The sequence below is a fragment of the Panthera onca genome, chromosome D4 (genome assembly GCF_046562875.1).
Source record: "Panthera onca isolate mPanOnc1 chromosome D4, mPanOnc1 haplotype 2, whole genome shotgun sequence".
In the NCBI taxonomy this organism is placed as follows: domain Eukaryota; kingdom Metazoa; phylum Chordata; class Mammalia; order Carnivora; family Felidae; genus Panthera; species Panthera onca.
Genome location: NC_138351.1, coordinates 94,734,741 through 94,754,181, shown reverse-complemented (window position 1 = coordinate 94,754,181; position 19,441 = coordinate 94,734,741). Strand labels below are relative to the sequence as shown.

Here is a 19,441-nt window from a genome sequence, read left to right as displayed (position 1 = left end):
CAAACCCTGGGTTGAGCAGCAATGGGGGCTCAGAAACCTTTTGTGGAGGGGGATATGTATGATCCTGAGAGATCATCAGTCCTACAGACAGCAGTTGGCTGGACCCCTTGGGACATTCCCGGGGCTGGTGTAATTCCTTCTTCCAGAGGCCAGCTCTAGTCTGGACCGTTTGGGTGGGGGGAACCCAGGTATGTTGGCATGTTGGGGTTTGGGTGGTCTTCCAGGCGCAAGGCCTTGAGTGTGCTCAGGCAGTGTGCTTTCAGACAAAAAGGCTCCTGGGAAGAGGAGGCAAAAGACCACAGGCTGTGGTTTTTGCCTCTGTCCTTCATGACCCGGCACTTCAGCCTGTCTGCATTCCCTGACCACACATTATCCTGAGGTCATTATCCTGGCTACTTGCCAGAAAATTACATTGAAATCGAAGTGCCCAGGGTCTCTCAGCAGACCTGTAGGACACCACGCTAGGTCCTGATACACGGTTGAGGTCTTCCACGTCGCATGGCTCATCGGGATAGCATTGGTCTGGGGATCGTGCAACGTAGCTGCTTTGAGCAGGCGCTGCTGCTGGTAGCTGATCCCCGTCCAATTGGGCTGTGCCCCTGTACCATGTGTTAGAGACCCCCCACGTCTGTGCTGGTGAAGGGCTAGAGCTTAGAAGGTGGCTGTAAGGGTTCTAGAGTTGCCCATGTAGTGGCTCCTTCCCTTTGCTCGAGTCACTGCAGTGGCTCCCTGGAGTGGACACTGTTGTGAAGGTGCTGTAGGATCCACAGACAGTTTTTATCCCTGTTTGCTTCCCTTGTCCCTTCTCTGATGGCAGCCCCTGGTTTCTTTTCTCCTCTGATGGCCCCAACCTCTTGATCTTTGCGGTCACACCTCTTAGGGTGCCTATGAAATGTTACCATTCAGATGGTTAGTGTGGGGGCTTGTTTGAGTTGTAGTGTGTGGGGCTGGGTGACTTGACCTTATTTTTCCCCCTAAAGATTTTTTTTTTTTTTTTAAGTAGTGTCTACACCCAGTGTGGGGCTCAAGCTCATGACCCCGAAGTCAAGAGTTGCACATTTTACTGACTGAGCCAGCCAGGTGCCCCTTGACCCTTCCTTGTAGCAGATACAAATGTGTGGTTCAGCTATTTTGGAAAGTCCTGATGCTTTCTGACCAACCTTTTCTGCTTCTCTGCTTCAGCTGCCACCTGAGCTGCTGACTCACAGCTGTATATCTAGCCATAGCCCTACTTGAAAACCACAGGCTGGGTACCCGGGTATCTGTGTGGATTTCAGTGTCAGCTTGTCCAGCTACCTGGAGCTATCATAACAAGTTAGCATTCAGCAGATGGCTTCAGACAACAATGCATCATCCCTGTTGTGGAGGTGGGAAGTCCCAGATCGGTGTGTTGGCAGGACCATGATCCCTCTGAAGACACATGGGAAGGTGTGCCTGTTTCAGGCCTCTCCTACCTTCTGGCAGTTTGAGGCCTCCCTTGCCTTGTGGATGCAACATACCAATCCTCTGTTTTTACGTTATCTTTTTTCAGTGGGTCTGTGTCCCTGGGAGACCAAATCACCTTTTCATAAAGACACCAGTCATATTGGACTAGGGCTCACCGTAATGACCTCGTTTTAACTGGATTACCTCTGTAAAGGCCCTGTTTCCAAAGGTCACATTCTGTGGTGCTGTGGGATAGGACTTCAATGTATCTTTGGGGCAGACACAATTCAATCCATCCTTAACCGTGTCCAAAACTTGCCTTCCCCAAATCTACTCTGTAGAATATATTAATTTTCTTGAATGGCAGCCGCATCTACTCCGTGTCCCAAGTGAGATCATGGCAGTGCTGGGTGGCCTTTACATTCTGAGTGGCTGACAGACCCCTGCCGCTGGCGCCACGAGGCTGTCTACCTACCTACCCACCACCTCAGTCCGCCCTGTCTCCTGTGCTGTCCTGGCAGGCGGGACTTGGCATCCACGGGTGCTCTGCACTTCATGGCCTACCGGCAGCCCTCTAGGATGGACATGAGGGGCACAGGGCTGGCAGGACGCAGCCCTTTTAGGACTGACCCTGGATTGGGCTCCCTGAATGTCTAGGTCCTTAGCTTACCCCCACTTTCATGCCCGTTTTCTCTTCCTCTGCGTCCCGCCCCCCCCCCTCCCCTCCTTCAGAGCCCAGATCTTCGGGGACTCCGAAGGGGACACCACTGCCCGCCCAGATGCCCACGTCTCCCCGCCAGGGCAAGATGCGAGCCCTGGCACGTGGAGCCCGAGGAAGTCCGCCGGCCGGCGGGAGGCGCCGGAGGCCACCGTCACGCGCGGCGGCAATCGGCGGCCGGAAGTCCCGCCCCGACGCCCCAGGAAAGGGAAGGAGGGGACTGCGGAAGTAGAAAAAGGACCGGCTGCGGGAGCATCTCTTCACCGACGCGGTCTTTGGTCTTGACTCCGAGCCCCCTCTCACCGTCGACCTCAGCCCCGACCCCGCTCCCAATCTGGCCTCGTCACCCCTCCCACGCTGCCCGGTTCCCGCAGCCTTGGACGCTACTGCGTCCTTGTCTGACTTCCGGGCGACGGAAGGTCGCGTGCGGCTGCTGCAGGTGGTGGACACGGAATACACCGCGGACTCGGTGGAATGGTGCCCGCTGGAAGGCCGCAGGCACTTGCTGGTCTGCGGCACCTACCAGCTGCGGAAGCCAGAGGACCAGCCCGCGGACCCTGAGAGCAAGGTGTGTGGTGTCCTCCTGGCCGTAGGCGGTCTCGGCCGCGGCTTTCTAGGTCCGCGCTCCCCAAATGGCGTTTCTCGAGTAGCTAAGGCCCCAGAGTCAAACTCTTTTAGGAGAGGTCTCAGGAAGGACGAGAAAATACTTCAGAGAGACAGAGCCGACCGCAAATGTTGAGACGTGTCTGGCCTGTTGTGGGGGAGGCAGGAACAGAAAAAGCTGTGGAGTCACACAGGAGATGAAGGTGTGACGTTTGCGTTGTGGCCAGAAGGTAGGTTAGAATGGGCATCTTGAAAGTAAAATGTACCCCATGTGCAGGCGTGGCTCAAGCTTATGAATGAAGCCTAGAATAGAAAGAAAAACGGGAATTGGAAGGAGCCGTACTTATTCTCTTGATGGCATCTATTCAGATCCAAACCAGAACACTACTAAGCATGAGAACTGGCACTCCAGCAACAGGCCTAGGTCAGGACCCTTCCGGGCAGACTGGGTCCTGTGGTGACCCTAACCATAGCTGGTCCCTGTTAGCTCACCTAGAAGGAGCATTGTAGGGGCACCCGGCTGGCTCAGTCCGAAGAGCACGCGACGCTTGATCTCGGAGTCATGGATTTAATTGAGCCCCACGTCGGTGTAGAGATTGCTTAAATAAAACTTTAAAAAAAAAGCATTCTGGGGGCGCCTGGGGGGCTCAGTCGGTTGAGCGTCCGACTTCGGCTCAGGTCATGATCTTGCGGTTTGTGGGTTCGAGCCCCGCGTCAGGCTCTGTGCTGACAGCTCAGAGCCTGGAGCCTGCTTCAGATTCTGTGTCTCCCTCTCTCTCTGCCCTACCCCCCACTCACACTCTGTCTCTCTCTCCTTCAAAAGTAAATAAACATTAAAAAATTAAAAAAAAAAAAAAAAGCATTCTGTACTGAGTCTAGCAGAGTTTATCTACTTACCCATTAATCATGTACAAAAGGAGACATTTTTTCCAGCTCAGAAAATCAGAGGTGCTGCTTTGAGGCCGAGTTCCAGAGCCTCGTCAAGCCTTTTCTTTCCCTTGATTCCTTTTCCCATCCCTTGGGTTCCTCGATATCTATTAAGGTAATCATAGAGCACGTCTGCATTTTTTTGTAGAGTGGACTTGACCCTGACGAGCCTCCAAGCCGTTTAGGTCGTCTCTACTTGTATCGTCTCAATGCAGACAGCTCTGCTTGCCCCCTGCTTGAGATCCAAAGAAGAGATACTTCTGCAATCTTGGACATGAAATGGTATAACTGATAACAATTCCCCCTGTCTGGGACTTGTCGAGTATTTGTTCATTTAATCAGGGGAGACTGATGCCTGTCAGCATTCAGTAAGATGGGGAAATGTCTGAACTTTGGGTTCATTTCTTTATTGTCCTGCCCACCTGTTGGCATTTGGAGGCTACTAGAGACTTGGGCTCTTTTCATTTCTGAGTCCTAGGGTTGGTATCAGTCTGGGAAGTGATGCTAGTTTTCTGATTCGTAAGCTGGGGAATCTTGGAACAGAACTGTAGGCTACAACCTGGTTTTGGAATTGAAATTTAATAAGTTACTGAGGTGCATAATGCTAACCTGTGTTCTGGGCATATCCCGTGTTCTGACTGACATGTGAATTCTCTCCTCAGGTGCCACGTGCCGGTGGCCGGCCATGCCCTCTTGGGTGTGGCAGATGCTGGTGGGTCCATAGAACTGCTCCGCTTGGTGGGATCTGAGGTCAGTGACTAGGGCGAGGAGTTTTTGGGGGGTGGAAAGAATCTGAATGGAGAGGGTTTGGGCAGGAGGTTGTGCTGATATAAACCTTTTTGTGGGATGGTTTCTGTTCAATGGCAAATCGTATAAAACATTCTATTTTTTAAAAAATGCTGACTTACTTGTCTTGAGAGAGAGCGTATGGGAACATGAGTGGGGAGGGGGCAGAGAGAGAGAGAGAGAGAGGGAGAGAGAACCCCAAGCAGGCTCCACGATGTCAGTGTGAATCCTGATGCAGGGCTCGATCCTAGAAACTGTGAGATCATGACCTGAAGCTGAAATCAAGAGTCAGAAGCTTAACTGACTGAGCCATCCAGGTGCCTCTGTCATATAACACTCTAAATTAGTATGCAATCTATTTTAAATTATTGGGTTCTGCATCTGAATTTGAGAAGAGATCAATTTATGTGTCACCAGCAGAAGGGGTGAAGTGACAGGGTATTTATTTACCTGTCAGTGGATCTGAAAGTTCCTCTGTAAGGAAAGCTGGACCAGCATTCTTAGGTTGATGATGCTGGGGCCAAGAATGGCCGTGAATTTCTTATGTGAAAGTGGTGTTTCTCAGCCATAATTAGGAAGGCAGTTTTCTATGTGACTTTTTCAGAGCATTTGGTATTGATCAGCACCACATGTTTGCAAAATGACTGCATCTGATTGTTGGAAGAGGGAGAGAACAGGGAAGTAAACAGCCCACAAGACCGAGCCCTGATTTTGTGAGAGGGACACACACTGGTCCAGGGGTGTGGGTGGGACTAGAACGGGTCCACTTGCTGTTGGATTTATGGCAGCTGAGGGCGTGTGTATAATGGACCTCGCCGGCCAGCTGAGAGCAGCTGCCCTATCTCAGGAGTGAGGGAGGAAACATCCGAGGAAGACTGTGGGCCCATCAACCGGGATTCTGAGCAAGAGTAGATAAACCCCAGAGAGGACACTGAGGAAGCAGCCTGCTAGGAGCCTTTTGATGGAGTTAAGCACTGTTCAGATACTTAGGTAATAAAAAGCTTACATAAATCGTAGGAAAGAGAAACAGCGTTTAATGGCTAGTTGTGGCTTCGGAAAAGGAAACTGGAGGAAAGAGCCGGCTGTCTCTGTCCCTGGAGAGAGAATATGCCAGCATCCCTTGAGGCCTGAAGAGATGGAGAGTGTGTCCCAGGGGTGCTTCTTGGAGTCTGCGTAGGCGGTGTGGTTATGTCTAGGAATGCATGGACAGCAAGGGGGTCTGAAAAACGGATCAGCTTCCCCCAAGGTCACATGTGGGAAAGCCCTTCTGCAGGTGCGTCAGCTCCTAGAGGGCAGGGGCCAGTTGTCCGGTGTCTTCTCATTCTGCCGTGAATGAGGGACTGACCCGTTTTGTTCACCTAGTAGGCGATGAGGGAATGATGGCTACCTGAGCTACAGGAGTAGTCTTTCCAAGGTTCTGGGCTGTTTCCTTCTGATAGCGTTTTCTCTCCACTAGAATGCATACACACTGCAGCCGTTTTCCAGCTTTGCCCTGGAGAAGCAGTGTCTGGCCTTGTCTCTGGATTGGTCCACTGGGAAAATTGGAAGGTAAGAGCCGGTGTTGGTGAGGGATCCCGTCTTTCCTCTGAGCATTCGTTGCTCTTTTCGTGCAAGAGAGAGTTGAAACCTTGCACCAGCCTCGATTGTGGCTTCCTAGACTCAGGAATGTCATTACTGGTGCTCATCTGGAAAGAAACAATTCATCCTTTTAGGTAAAAGAGACAGTGTTTTCATCAAGAGAAGCTGACATGGGTTTATTTTGACAAGTTATGTGCTAGTTTTGATTTCTGCCAGATGCCCAAACCTGTTAACAGGCACATCCGTGCATCAGGCCCATGGACAGCCTCTCCCATGACACGTCTCGGGATGCCACCAGTCGGGAACCAGAAGTGGGTGATGAGTTTGGGTCAATGAATAAATTCAGCTGGGTTTCTCCGTTGGTTCTCTGTGTCTAGGGCCAGTGACCAGCCCTTGAAAGTCATTAGCAGTGACTCCAAGGGGCAGCTCTACCTGCTAGAGGTGAATGAGGAGGGGCCTGGGCTGCAGGAGGTGGCCATGTGGCAAGCCCATCACTTTGAGGCCTGGATTGCGGCTTTCAATTACTGGCAGACAGAAATCGTTTATTCAGGTTGGTACTTCTCCCCTGGGGATGGATCCTAGGAGGGAGGGAGTGAGCAGGTGAGGCCCAGGTCAGGGCTGTGACTCTGGACATGTTGGGATCGTGAAAACCCTTTGTGGAGAATGTATTTTCTGGGGCAAAAGCTGTTAGTTGGTACTCAACGCTTAGCTATTCCTTAGAAAACAAAGCACACCTGGCCGTGGGCATTGCAGGGTGTTGGGGGACACTGCCCCCAGTGTTGGAGCAGCCGGAGCCCTGCCTCCTGCCGTGTTTGCTCCTGCTCCGTGAAATCCAGGGTTCCCACATTTTCCGTTGCCATTTCTGGGTCCAGTGTTGGCCTTGTCACGTTGGATTTCAGGCTGTCACTCCTCTCTTGGGTCCAGTTTACCTTCCCAAAGAAAAGCCTGAGAGGGGTAGGATTGATTTCCTGACATTGTGAGTGGTATGTATTGGGGGTGCTGATGTGAGGACGAGAAATGAACACACCTGACGTTTGCAGGAGCCAGGTAGCTGAGCAGCCTCTCTTCCCCAGGCGGTGAGGACTCTTGGGAGATGGGGGGTGGGGGGCAGGGGGCATTGGCCTCTGAGAGAAGACAGAAGGGGAGTCGCTGGATTTGCAGAGAGGCAAAGAAAAGATCTGACCCTCGTTTCCTTTTGCGTCTAGTTGCTGGTGGTGTGCTGAGCCGTACGGTGAGTCGTGAGGTCAGGGACGTTCTGTTAGACTGTCCGGAAGCTCCGTGGCCCACCCCGCTCTGCCAGAACCACTCTTGGGGAGGTCCTCAGTGGCGGCCACGGTGCCTGGTCCAGGGAGTACCTCTCAGCAATGCTCCCACGCCGGCCTCCTCCCGGTGCAGTCTTTTCTCTGCGTTATCCCGGGCTTCCCTCTTCTTTCTGATTGCTTCTCATTCCTTTGCTGGCTCCTTTCCCTCTGTTTGAAAGTGTTCCTTGTCCTCTGGCCTATCTGGGTGCTCTTGTCGCTCTGCATTGTTGCTCTTTTGATTTCAGCTGCTCTCTCTTCCAGAAACAATTGCATTCTGGTTGCTTAAGCAGACCTTTTTTGCTTGTTTGCTTTCTTTCTTTCTTCCTTCTTTCTTTCTCTCAAGGAGATTTTACTAATTTATTTTGAGTAATTTCTGCACCTAGCATGGGGTTTGAACTCATGACCCTGAGATCAAGTTACACACTCTTCAGACTGAGCCAGCCGGGTGCCCTAGACCTTTCTTCCCCCTGAGCTCTTGATGCCTTTATCTTGCCAGCTACCAAGCACTCTGCAAGGATGCTTCCGGGGTGGGGGGGATGGGGGGCAACTTCAGCTCAGGTCATGATCTCATGGTTACTGATGGTTACTGAGATCGAGCCCTGCATCAAGCTTTGCACTGACAGCAAGGAGCCTGCTTGGGGTTCTCTGTCTCTGCCCCTCTCCTGCTCATGAGTGCTCTCACTGTCTCACACACTGTCTCTTTCAAAGATAGATAAACATTAAGATGGGGTGCCTGGGTGGTTCAGTCGGTTGAGCGTCCGACTTTGGCTCAGGTCACGATCTCACAGCTTGTGAGTTCAAGCTGCGCGTCGGGCTCTGTGCTGACAGCTCGGAGCCTGGAGCCTGCCTCGGATTGTCTCCCTCTCTCTCTGCCCCTAACCTGCTCGCATTCTGTTTCTGTCTTTCTCAAAAATAAATAAAACGTTTAAAAAAATTAAAAAAAAATAATGAACGTTAAGAGAAAAAAAAAAGGATGCTTCCTGGGCATTTCACATGTGGATCCTGGCTCAGGCCATTGTCCCTGTGTTGTCCTGTTGCACACAGCTCCTGCCTGATGTCCCGACCCCAGGGCAGGGTCTGGCTGCCCAAATCAGACACCAGCGTCCCCTCACCCCTTCCAGAAGTGGGAGTCCTATTGATCTTCCAAGCATCTCAGAATTGGCCATCTCTTTCTCTTGCCACCTATTGGGGGCACTGTCTCATCTCCTGGCAGAGCCCTGAAGGATGGCCCTGCATTCATTCTTGAGCCTTTCTAATCCTGCCTCCACACTGTAGCTAGAGCGATTGTTTTAAAACATGCGAACTTGGGGTGTCTGAGTGGCTCACTCAGTTGAGCCTCTGACTTCAGCTCAGATCATGATCTCACGCTTCGTGGTTCGAGACCCACAACGGGCTCTGTGCAGACACCTCAGCCTGGAGCCTGCTTTGTATTCTGTGCCTCCCTCTCTCTGCCCCTGCCCTGTTTACGCGCTGTCTCCCTGTGTTTCTCAAAAACTTAAAAAAAAAAAAAAAAAAAGCTACAAACATGCAAACGTTATCACACTTCACTCGTGGTTAACCCTTTGCAGCTTCTCTCCAGAATTCTTGGTGCAATCCCCCCAGCGACATTGTGGCTTTGCATATCGGGTCCCTGCCTACCTCTCCAGCCAGTTTTGAGTGATGGCTTTTTCCTCACCCATTCAGGGTTCTCTCCAATCTCCATGCTTAACCGAACTGTTCTTTTTTCCCCGATCTCCGTGTTAGACCACCGGTTTGTTCTGCTTTTCTGGCAGGGCTCAGCTTAAAATCCTATCCTGGAGATACTGGCCCGGTTCGACCCCTTGTTGCTGTTTGGGCTCATCCTCATTGTGTCTAATGCTCATCTTCCCCTGACAGCTGGGTCCTTTCTGCATTTTTTGCTGTCACACTGTGAACAGTCTCAGTGACAACAATAGAGGTTTAATTTCTTAAGGCTTCTCATTCTTGGATTAGCTCTACCTTGAGACTCAGCTAATTCAGAGCCAAGCATAGTGGAGGCTGTGATGTTGTAATTCAGCACCAAGTCGTTTATTCAGTGAACGTTTGTTGAGCATCTACTATGTGCCATGCGCCGCTATAGGTGCCAGAGACACATGAGCTAACGAGACAGACAGAAGCCCTGCTTTCCCTGAACTTACACAGAGAGGAGACGGGCAGTGGTCACAAAGCATGACACAGAATGAGTGAAGAGAGGGCACAGTGGCTCAGAGGTGAGAAGTGCTTTGGTGGGCTGTGACTGGGGGATTGGGGTGCTGTGGGCAGGTGCAGCCTGTCCTGTTACAGAGCATGGTCATGGTGGACAGAGGTAGGGCAGGAGTGAGCCTGCTGCATGAAGACAGCAAGTGGCTGTGTGGCCAGAATGGCAGGAGGCAGGTGGCAGAACAGAAGGTGAGATCAAAGTTCACGTGGCCTTGCGGGCCTCAGGATGGACTTTGGCTTTGGCTCAGACCGCAATAGAAGCCATAGCAGGATATTGAGCAGAGGGGTGACGTTTTCTGACTTAATGTTGCAGAATAGAAGGGGATCTTTTTTCCTAATGTGTCGAGTATAGACTGCAAGGAGACGAGGGCAGAGCCTGGGGACCTGCCATACAGGTGGTGGCAAGAAGGCCTCAGACTGAGTTGGGAGCAGTGCACGCGAGGGAAAGGTGGTAGGACTTTGGTTGTATGTGTGAAGGTGGCTTGTCAGGATGTCCTGGTGGATGGATGTGGGGTGTGAGACAGACCAGCGTGTAAAGAAGCCAGTACCAGCTTTCTCTGCAAATTTGCCACAGGACGGCAGCTCAGATTGGAGGCTCACCTGCAGGTGTCCTGCCTGGCTGGACCGGTTCTATTGGTCTACGTAGCTGTAGGTCGTGTTCCTCCTGTATCCCTTCTGTCTGTCCTAGGGATCTGCAGTGTGCTCAGTGAGCATGTGTTGGATGGGCGGAGTGGAGCAAAGGTGGCTAGGTGGTGGGTGGGTATAAGGAACGATACACGGTTGAGTGGACGGATGGACGGACAGACGGATGGACGGAGTGGTCAGACCTAGGTGTTTTTCTTTTGCTCTTCATCCTCCCTGTGGGCCCTGCTTTTCAGCCTTTCTCCCCTTCCTTCAAGATAGCCACCATCACGCTATATCTTGTTGCTGTCTTCAAAGACTGGTTATGGATTAGGGTGGCGGCTCCCTACCCTTCCTGTTTTTTCAGATTCCCTAAGACAAGCACAGAGGTCCTTTTACTGTAAGGTTACAAAATGTACTTCCCTTTAAAAAAATTTTTTTTTTTATTCTTTATTTTTGAGAGAGAGACAGAGAGAGAGCATGATCAGGGGAGGAACAGAGAGAGAGAGAGGGAGACACAGAATCCGAAGCAGACTCCAGGCTCTGAGCTGTCAGCACAGAGCCCGACTCAGGGTTCGAACTCACGAACCAAAAGTTCGTGACCTGAGCCGAAGTCGGACACTCAACCGACTCAGCCACACAGGTGCCCCAGGTGACTTCAAGATAAATGGAGGTGTGCTGAAGGTTCCAGAACCTTAAGAAGTGCTTGTGTTGGGCCCCTGGATGGCTCAGTCAGTTGAGCGCCCAACTTCGGCTCGGGTCCGATCTCACCGTTCGTGAGTTCAAGCCCCACATTGGGCTCCGTGCTGACAACTCAGAGCCTGGAGCCTGCTTCGGATTCTGTGTCTCCCTCTCTCTCTGCCCCTCCCCAACTTGCACTCTGTGTGTCTCTCTCAAAAAATAAACATTTAAAAAAAATGCTCGTGTTTGCTGCCTCCTGCATACAGATCCTGTTCTGAGTTCCTTGATAAGGCAGCTCTGGTTTGTGGCAGCTAGGAGCATTGGTTGCTGGAGCCTGAACAGAAGGCACTTTAGCCACATGTGACCTGAAAATTCTTCCCCTGACTTCTTGTCCTTCCCTTTCATTCCTGTAGGCTGAGCTCATCAGCCTTTCCTGTCTTCCCTGCAGGTGCCCTCTTCAAGTGTGAAGACACAGTCACAGCACAGGCCTCTTTCTGGGGTGCTGTTTCTGGAGCTCTTCTGCCTGGTGCCAGCCTGAAACCACCCAGGAAAAGTCCTTCACGGGGATTTCCTCACAGGCATACATTCCCTCCCTGAGAAGCGGCTGCTTCCTGTCGTCAGTGCCACGGTCAGTGGGCGTTTCTGTTTCCACACAGGTGGGGACGATGGTCTTCTGAAAGGCTGGGACACCAGGACACCTGGCACATCTGTGTTCACTAGCAAGAGGTAAATTCATCAAGGGGCCGGCCCTAGGCATGTACCACCAGCCCTCCCATCCCTCCTCCGCGGACTTTCCACCAGAGACGTGTCCCTGTGTGCGCGCTCGCTCAAACCTTGCACTTTGCCTGTAGGCACTCCATGGGTGTTTGCAGCATCCGCAGCAGTCCCCATCGGGAGAACATCCTGGCCACGGGAAGGTGAGTCTCTTAGGGTTTGTGCACAGGGGTCCATCTTGCGTCTTTTCCTTCATTTCCTCACGTTGACCGTTGCAGTTTTTAATTGGACCAACTCTTAACGTTTACTTATTTGTTTTTGAGAGAGAGAGAGAGAGAGTGCGCACACGTGTGCACGCGGGGGGAGGGCCAGAGAGAGAGGGAGACAGAGGATCCCAAGCAGGCTCTGTGCTGTCGCACAGTGCCTGGTGTGGGGTTCGATCCCCTGAACCATGAGATCATGACCTGAGCCGAAATCAGACATTTAACCGACTGAGCCACCCAGACGCCCCCAGTTGGACCAACTCTTAAACCAAAGTGTAGGTATCTGGGCTGGGGAAAAGGAACTTTGTCCTAGAGGAATGAATGGGATGGGCCTGCTTGGGAGATGTCCCCGCTGCCACCTAGGGAATAAGTGGGCATTGACTTTCCTGCATGATCCCTGTGCTGGATGGCTTTCAGCTATGACGAACATATTCTACTGTGGGACACCCGGAACATGAAGCAGCCTTTTGCAGACATGTCCGTGGGGGGCGGAGTGTGGCGGCTCAAGTGGCATCCTTTCCACCACCACCTGCTCCTGGCAGCGTGTATGCACGGTGGCTTTAAGATCTTCAACTGCCAAAAGGCAATAGGTGAGTAGGGGGCTTGGGGCAGTCAGGCCTGGGGTGGGGGTTCCCAGTTTCCTGCCCCCTTGCTCTGCCAGTGTTTCACTTCTGCTCACGCTGCCTTGCTCACGCTCTGTGAGCAGAACCCAGCACTGGTCAGACCCAGCTCAGACTTGGGCCGGAGCCCCAGAAGGTGGCTGGAGGGAAAGGGCAGCCCTGCGGGCCTCACTCTGAGTTCGTGCTGCGGGAGGGCCTGGGAACCGCCAGGCCCACCACCGCCTTTCTCTGGCCAGTAAGTCTTCACCGTCAGGACCGTTGCACATTTTCTTCTCTCTTCGCAAACGCCCAACGGCCCCTTTCCCTCCTCATTCTCCCTTCGTGACTCCACCTCCCTCCTCATCTATACAAAGAAGTGATTAAGGCACCACCTCTCCGCTCTGCAGGCCTGTCTCCTGTGTGCTGGGCCACGCCCCAGGACTTCCTGTTCTGCAGGGGCACAGGTGCGCTGCCCTGTTCTCAGCTGAAAGCCCCGTGAGGTCTCTTTCCTCACGTATTTGCTGCTTTCGCTGTACCCCTTCACTTTTGGGGTGTGGAGTCTTTTCATTCACCTCAGGGTGCTTCCTCATGTCCCTCGTGGTTTCCTCATTGACTCATTGGTTGTCCATCAGTGTGTTGCTTAGTTTCCACATTTTTGTGACTGTCCTGAATTTTTTCCTGTTCCTGATTTCTAAGTATATTCTAAGTTTACTGAGGCTTGTCTTGTGGCCTCAAACGTGGTTGGTCCCAGAGAGTGCCCCACGGGCTTTCGAGAAGAGAGTTCTCCGCAGCTGTGGGTGGTGTGCCCTGTTCCCGTGTTCTCTGGGTTTTCTGTCTGGTTGCTCTTTTAAATCATCTCTACACCCAGTGTGGGGCTCGGACCCACAACCCCAGGATCGAGAGTCACAGGCTCCACCGGCTGAGCCGGCCAGGTGCCCTGGAAGGTGGGGTGGTGAAGTCTCCGACTGTTACGGATGTATCGTGTCCTTCCTCATTTCTGTCCGTTTTTGCCTCGTGTATCGTGGGGTTCTGTTAGGTGCGTGTGATGTCTATAATGTTTGCATTTCCCTAATGTATAGACTCTTTTCATTGTCAGGGTCCTTACTTATTTCCAGTAACTGTGTTTGAGGGTCTGCGCCATCTGGTGTCCTCAGAGCCATTCTCGTTCTCTCTGGCTGCTCTGCGCGCTGCGACTGTACTGCCTTTTGCTCTCAGTCTGTCGATGGCCTGGAGTCTGCAGTGCGTCTCCTGTACTGGCTCGTGGCTCTTTGCCAGGAACATTATGGAAGTGACATTCTGCCTTCTTTAATGCGTTTCGTCAGGAGGCACAGGATGCCACTTTGTCCTTTCACTGCTGATGTTAATTTGGTCACTTGGTTAAGGTCTCCCCTGGGTTTCTCTGCTGTAAAAATACTGTTTTCCCCTGTGTGATTAATGATAACTAGCCTGTGGTTAGAGTGAACCTTTTTATTCCTCATCAGACTTCCACTCAAATCCATTAATGAGTCTTCCCTGAATGAAATTATTACTATAATTGCAAAATGGTGATTTTGTAACTATTATCATACTCTGTACATTTTAAAATTAGCATTCACTTTTCTCCCATATATCTGTGTTTATTAACCATATAGATTCATGCGTTTTTATGTCATTCAGTGGGTCGTAATCTATTATAGTCATCATTCATTACAATGTTCTCATTGTCCTAGACTTTTCCCATGAAAACCCCTTAAGCTGTCTCCTGTGTCCTTTTCACATGTCCCTATTGATTTTTGAGTACTTCCTCGCTTTTTGGCACAAAATATTTCACATTCATTTTGTATTTTGCCTCTCCCATACCTGGAATCAGCTATTTCTTCAGGGTGTCCTGGGTCCTCTTAGTGGTGAGTGTGTTTAGAATCCAAGATCTGGTCATTAGTTGGTCTTACAGCTACTGAGGTGTTGTGTATGGCTGTGTGGTGTGTGCGTGCGTGTGCGCACATACATATGTATGTGTATGTTTACGTATAACGTGTACATGTGTGTGGTTATACATACGTGGATACGTTTGTGTGTGTATATATGGTTACATAACCATGTGTGCTTGTGTGTATATGTGTGTGTCCACACGTATGTATGCATATCCCTATTCCGTGGTGTCTCCCTTCTCCAGTGAAAAGTTGCTCCCAGCAAACTCTTACTTACACGCTTCACCTCACAGAGTTGTTACTGTGCTGCACCTAAGACAACCCTGTGAAGGGAACTCAAAATGCTCTTACAGCTCTTTTTTGTGAGATTAATTGGATATTGTCAGAGTGCTGTGTTCAAAGGTTACTTGGAAGTGGCTTTTTATTTATTTGAAATACAATCAGGTTTATTTGTTTCCTTTTTTAAAAATTATTTACTTATTATACACAGGTTTTTTTGTTGTTTTTTTTTAATGTTTATTTTGGAGAGAGAGACCAAGCACAAGCTGGGGAGGGGCAGAGAGAGGGAGACAGAGGATCCAGAGCAGGCTCTGCATTGTCAGCACAGAGCTGAATGCAGGGCTTGATCTTATGAACTGTGAGATCACGACGTGAGCCAAAATCGGATGCCCAACAGACTGAGCCACTGAGGTGCCCCCATATTTCTGTTTTTATAAATTTTCTTTGTCCGTCTTTTGCCAATTTTTCTTTCTGGTTTCTTGTCTTTTTCCCCCTTGATTTTACAGAGTTCTTATATATTAGTGTATCAGCTCCTTACCTCTGATATACATTGGAAATACATTCTCTTGCTTTATTGTCTCATTTTTGCCTCTGGTGTCCACCCCTCCCCCCAAGCAAAAGGCGCTTTTTTTTTTTTTTTCTTAAACACATAATCTCTATGCCCAACGTGGGGCTTGAACTCACACCCCCGAGATGGAGTTGCCTGCTCTACCAACTGAGCCAGCCAGGTGCCCCAATGGTGCTTTTTAATGTAATCACATTTATAGATATTTTTTCCCACGGAATCTTCTACATTTTGAATATTAGTGTTAAAAAGCTTTTCCCCTTTCACACTCAGGTTGTAAAAGAATTTACCAGTGTTGGGGCGCCTGGGTGGCGCAGTCGGTTAAGCGTCCGACTTCGGCTCAGGTCACGATCTCGCGGTCCGTGAGTTCGAGCCCCACGTCGGGCTCTGGGCCGATGGCTCGGAGCCTGGAGCCTGCTTCCGATTCTGTGTCTCCTTCTCTCTCTGCCCCTCCCCCCTTCATGCTCTGTCTCTCTCTGTCTCAAAAATAAATAAAAACGTTAAAAAAAAAAATTAAAAAAAAAAAAAGAATTTACCAGTGTTTTCTTCTAGTACTTGTAGCGCCATGTATTTAGTTAGAACTTTGGTCTGTGTCGTATGTGGTGCAAGCAGCTATCCCAACACCATTTATTAGAAAGTCCATCTACCCCCAGTGAATCCAGATGCCACTCTTCTTGGGTTCCTACTTTCATGGCTTTTTTTTTTTTGTCTTTCGAGTCCCATTGGATGTCTCTTCATGTGTCTGTACCCACTGCTGTGATTGTGGAGCTTGGCGGTGTCTTTGTAATAGCAGGGTTACTGGCACCTTCACTTTTCCTTTTTAAGGATTTCCTAACTATTCTTGTATTTGAACTTGACATTAACTTAACTTGTCCCAGAAAAAAGTTACTGGATTTTTATAGAAAGGAAGGAAGGAAGGAAGGAAGGAAGGAAGGAAGGAAGGAAGAAAAGAAAAGAAAAGAAAGAAAGAAAGAAAGAAAGAAAGAAAGAAAGAAAGATTGATTTTGAAACATTTAAAAAAAGGTGGGGTGGAAACATTTAAAAAAAGGTGGGGTGGGGGGGAACCTGTTGGATCAGTGAGTTGAGTGTCTGACTTCAGCTCAGGTCATGATCTCAGTTTGAATTTAAGCCCCACATCAGGCTCTCCGCTGTCAGCATGGAGCCCACTTCGGATCCTCTGTCCTCCTCTCTCTTTGCCCCTCCCCTACTTATTCTCTCTCTCTCAAAAATAAACATTAAAAAAAAAGTACGATTTTTGCTTTTTATTACAGTTGTGTTGTTTTTCTGTTCTCTGTCTCATCAGTTTCTCCTTTTATGTTCGTTTCCCTTTGTCTCCTTTTTCTAGCATTTTGAGTTGGGAGTACAGTTCACTTTTCTTTATTATTGTGTTTGTATTAAGCTTTTTTTTTTTCTGAAGTTTATTGATTTATTTAGAGTGCTTGTGTATGCGAGCAGGGGAGGGGCAGAGAGAGAATCTCAAGCAGACTCTGAGCTGTCAGTGAAGAGCCTGACTTGGGGCTCGATCCCACAAACCATGAGATCATGAGCTGAGCTGAAACCAAGAGTTGGACGCTTAACTGACTGAGACATCCAGGTACCCCTGCATTGAGTGTTTTTGTGTCTGAAATGTTCTCTGATTCAAGCATATTTTTAGGTTGTGAGATGTAATGATTTCATTTTTCAGAAGAAATTCTGTGACTTGAGTTCGTACTTTCCCTTTTGCCCAAGTGTGGTTTCGTAGGAGGTTTTAAATTTTTTAGGTAGAAGGACTTTTTTGTCCCTTTGTGTTAGTTTTAGTTTTTATTGCATTATGATCAGAGAGTGTTGCTTGCTTGTACTATTTCTCCTTTGTGGAACTTTTTGATTCTTTGTTGCTTAACATGATGTTCTGTTAATATTCTGTGTGCACTTGGGTAGGAGATATGCTCTTTGTTATTGTTTGACTTGGGGCCCGGAATGGGGTCCTGGCTGGGAAAGCCCTGTGGCCCTGTCTCTGAGTCCCATCCAGGCTACCATGGAGGGACAGTGATGGTCTGAGGCGCTCCCTCCTTTGCTCGTGTTGCCTGAGTGCCTTTCTGGCTGTCTGGGGACGTTCGGCATCTGGTTCCTCTCTGGAGCCTCTTCTGTCCAGGCAAAGCCCTGGCTTCGGGAGTAGGATCTCCTGTGCTCTGGTGGCACTCTCAGCGTTTCCTGGTTCCAGCACTGACCTGGTCTACACTTCTTGGCCTTTCTTCATCACTGCTCATTTTGATTGCAGTTATTCTTCCTTTTTTTCTTGTTTTAAGTTTTATTTATTTATTTTGAGAGAGAGAGCACAAGCGGGGTAGGGAAAGAGGGGGAGGAAGAAAGAGAGTCCCAAGCAGGCTCCACACTGTTAGCGCAGGCCCAACGGGGGGTTCGAACTCACGAACCGTGAGGTCATGACCTGAGCTGAAATCTAGAATCAGACACTTAACTGACTGAGCCCCACAGGCACCCCTCTGATTGCACTTCTGATGGCTCTGGCCCGGACCCTTGCACTTGGGAGGCATCAGTGGCACCCCTTTCAGAGTGTGTAGCTGTCCAGGCTTACTAAAGACCTGAATGGCCAACAGGCCTTTCACCTGGTGACAGTTTTCTAAGCTCACATCCCCAGGTCACTGGCCACCAGTTTTTTATGACTGCTCTTGCCATGCTTGGCCTTGCCCTGGACCCTAGATTACCTCAGCTTTGGCAACACCTTGTCATTTCTTTTTCTGGTCGAATATTGCTTTCAAACCTTCCATAGCTGAACCTCTTTCCAGTCTTGTCCTCCACCCTCAAAGTTGCTATAGCAACTCACCAGAAGGAAAACCACGTAAACGCCAATGAGTCCTTTCCAAGCTCAAATCCAGACTTTACAGAGCACGCTGAATTCTGTATGGTTTTGACCCTCCAGACACGTGTCGCCACTCCCCGATGGCGTTTCTGCCACATCTACTTGTTTGTGGTTCCCCAGATGTGTCCTGTTACCTTACACACGCTTGTTCTCTGTTTCACATGCGTCCCTGTCTCTCCCATCTGGCTAACTGCTTTGTCCTCTGCTTTGAAGTCTTAACTGAAGCTTTTGCCAAGTCCTCCAACTTGGAAGGGCACCGTCACCCTTGTGCTTCTGTAGCCAGGCCGATTCCTTTGTTAGGCACCACAGTGTACTCACTGCAAGATGAAGGTCTGTTTTCTTCTCATCTCTCCACGTCTCAAGGATTCCTTTGCATCATGCACAATGGTTGCTGACAAATGAGTGACTGCTTTTAGCAAAGTCTCCCTTTGAGAGTGGGCAGGGGCCATCATTTGGTAGTGATGAGATCAGCCTGGGTAACGTCACATTTCCTGTATTCTGTCTCATTCCAGAGGAGAAGCAGGAAGCCTGCACAGTCTCTGCATCCCACACATTGGCCAACTCATTGGTGTATGGAGCCGACTGGTCCTGGCTGTACGTCCACAATCCATTACAGACCTGCCGGTCATGCTGCTCAGGTTCCTCTCCCTGCAGCAACTCAGGAGCCAAAGCAGCACATCTCTCAAACCTGAAGGCTGTACACCAGTCACCAGCACCGTCTTACGATCATTTAGCAGAGAATGATGAAGAAGGTCATACCATACTTCAGAGCGGAAGCAAACCGAGGACTTCTGTCCAGGCACTCGCAGAGGACATGATGAAGAGTGACAGCCAGCTGCACACTGCAGGGACCAAGGTTTGTGACTCTGACCTCTATCTGGAAGCAGCGAACTTTGACATCAGCTTCCTAACTACTTGCTCCTTTTATGATCATATCCTTCACCTCTGGAAGTGGGAAAACATCTGAGCTGGGGAAGAGGTTGCTTGGCTTGAAGTCAAAGACCATTTCCACAAAGAAAGCCCAGAGTGCGACTTTGTGAGTGAACTGCTGTCAGACCGTCTCATTGAGATTCCTATTGTAGTCTCCACAGGTGACTATATAGGGCTCAGTGTACCTTATGTCCACGGTGTAAACAGTGGCTTCTCTTAAATAAACCTTATCGGGGGCGCCTGGGTGGCTCAGTTGGTTAAGTGTTTAACTTGGGCTCAGGTCACGATCTCACAGGTTTGTGAGTTCAAACCCCACATCGGGCTCTGTGCTGATGGCGAGGAGCCTGCTTGGGATTGTCTCTCTTCCTCTCTTTGTATGCCTATCCCCCATTCACATGCAGTCTCTCTCAAAAAACTTTAAAAAAAACAAAGATCACCTTATCATGGCACTAGAAGTGCTTGTATTAGCC

At 49.9% G+C, this 19,441-nt stretch overlaps 1 protein-coding gene across 1 annotated transcript; it reads left to right on the top strand.

Moving 5' to 3' along the window:
- Positions 1-498: 498 nt before the first annotated feature.
- DPH7 (diphthamide biosynthesis 7) lies at positions 499-19,179 on the top strand. The gene is made up of 11 exons (XM_060610409.2): positions 499-593; positions 2,158-2,326; positions 2,376-2,711; positions 3,822-3,955; positions 4,336-4,423; positions 5,916-6,007; positions 6,415-6,587; positions 11,514-11,583; positions 11,709-11,774; positions 12,252-12,424; positions 18,554-19,179. The coding sequence occupies exons 1-11, from the start codon at positions 499-501 to the stop codon at positions 19,006-19,008; spliced, it is 1,851 nt and encodes a 616-aa protein (XP_060466392.2). The 3' UTR covers positions 19,009-19,179.
- The last annotated feature ends 262 nt before the right edge of the window (positions 19,180-19,441 follow it).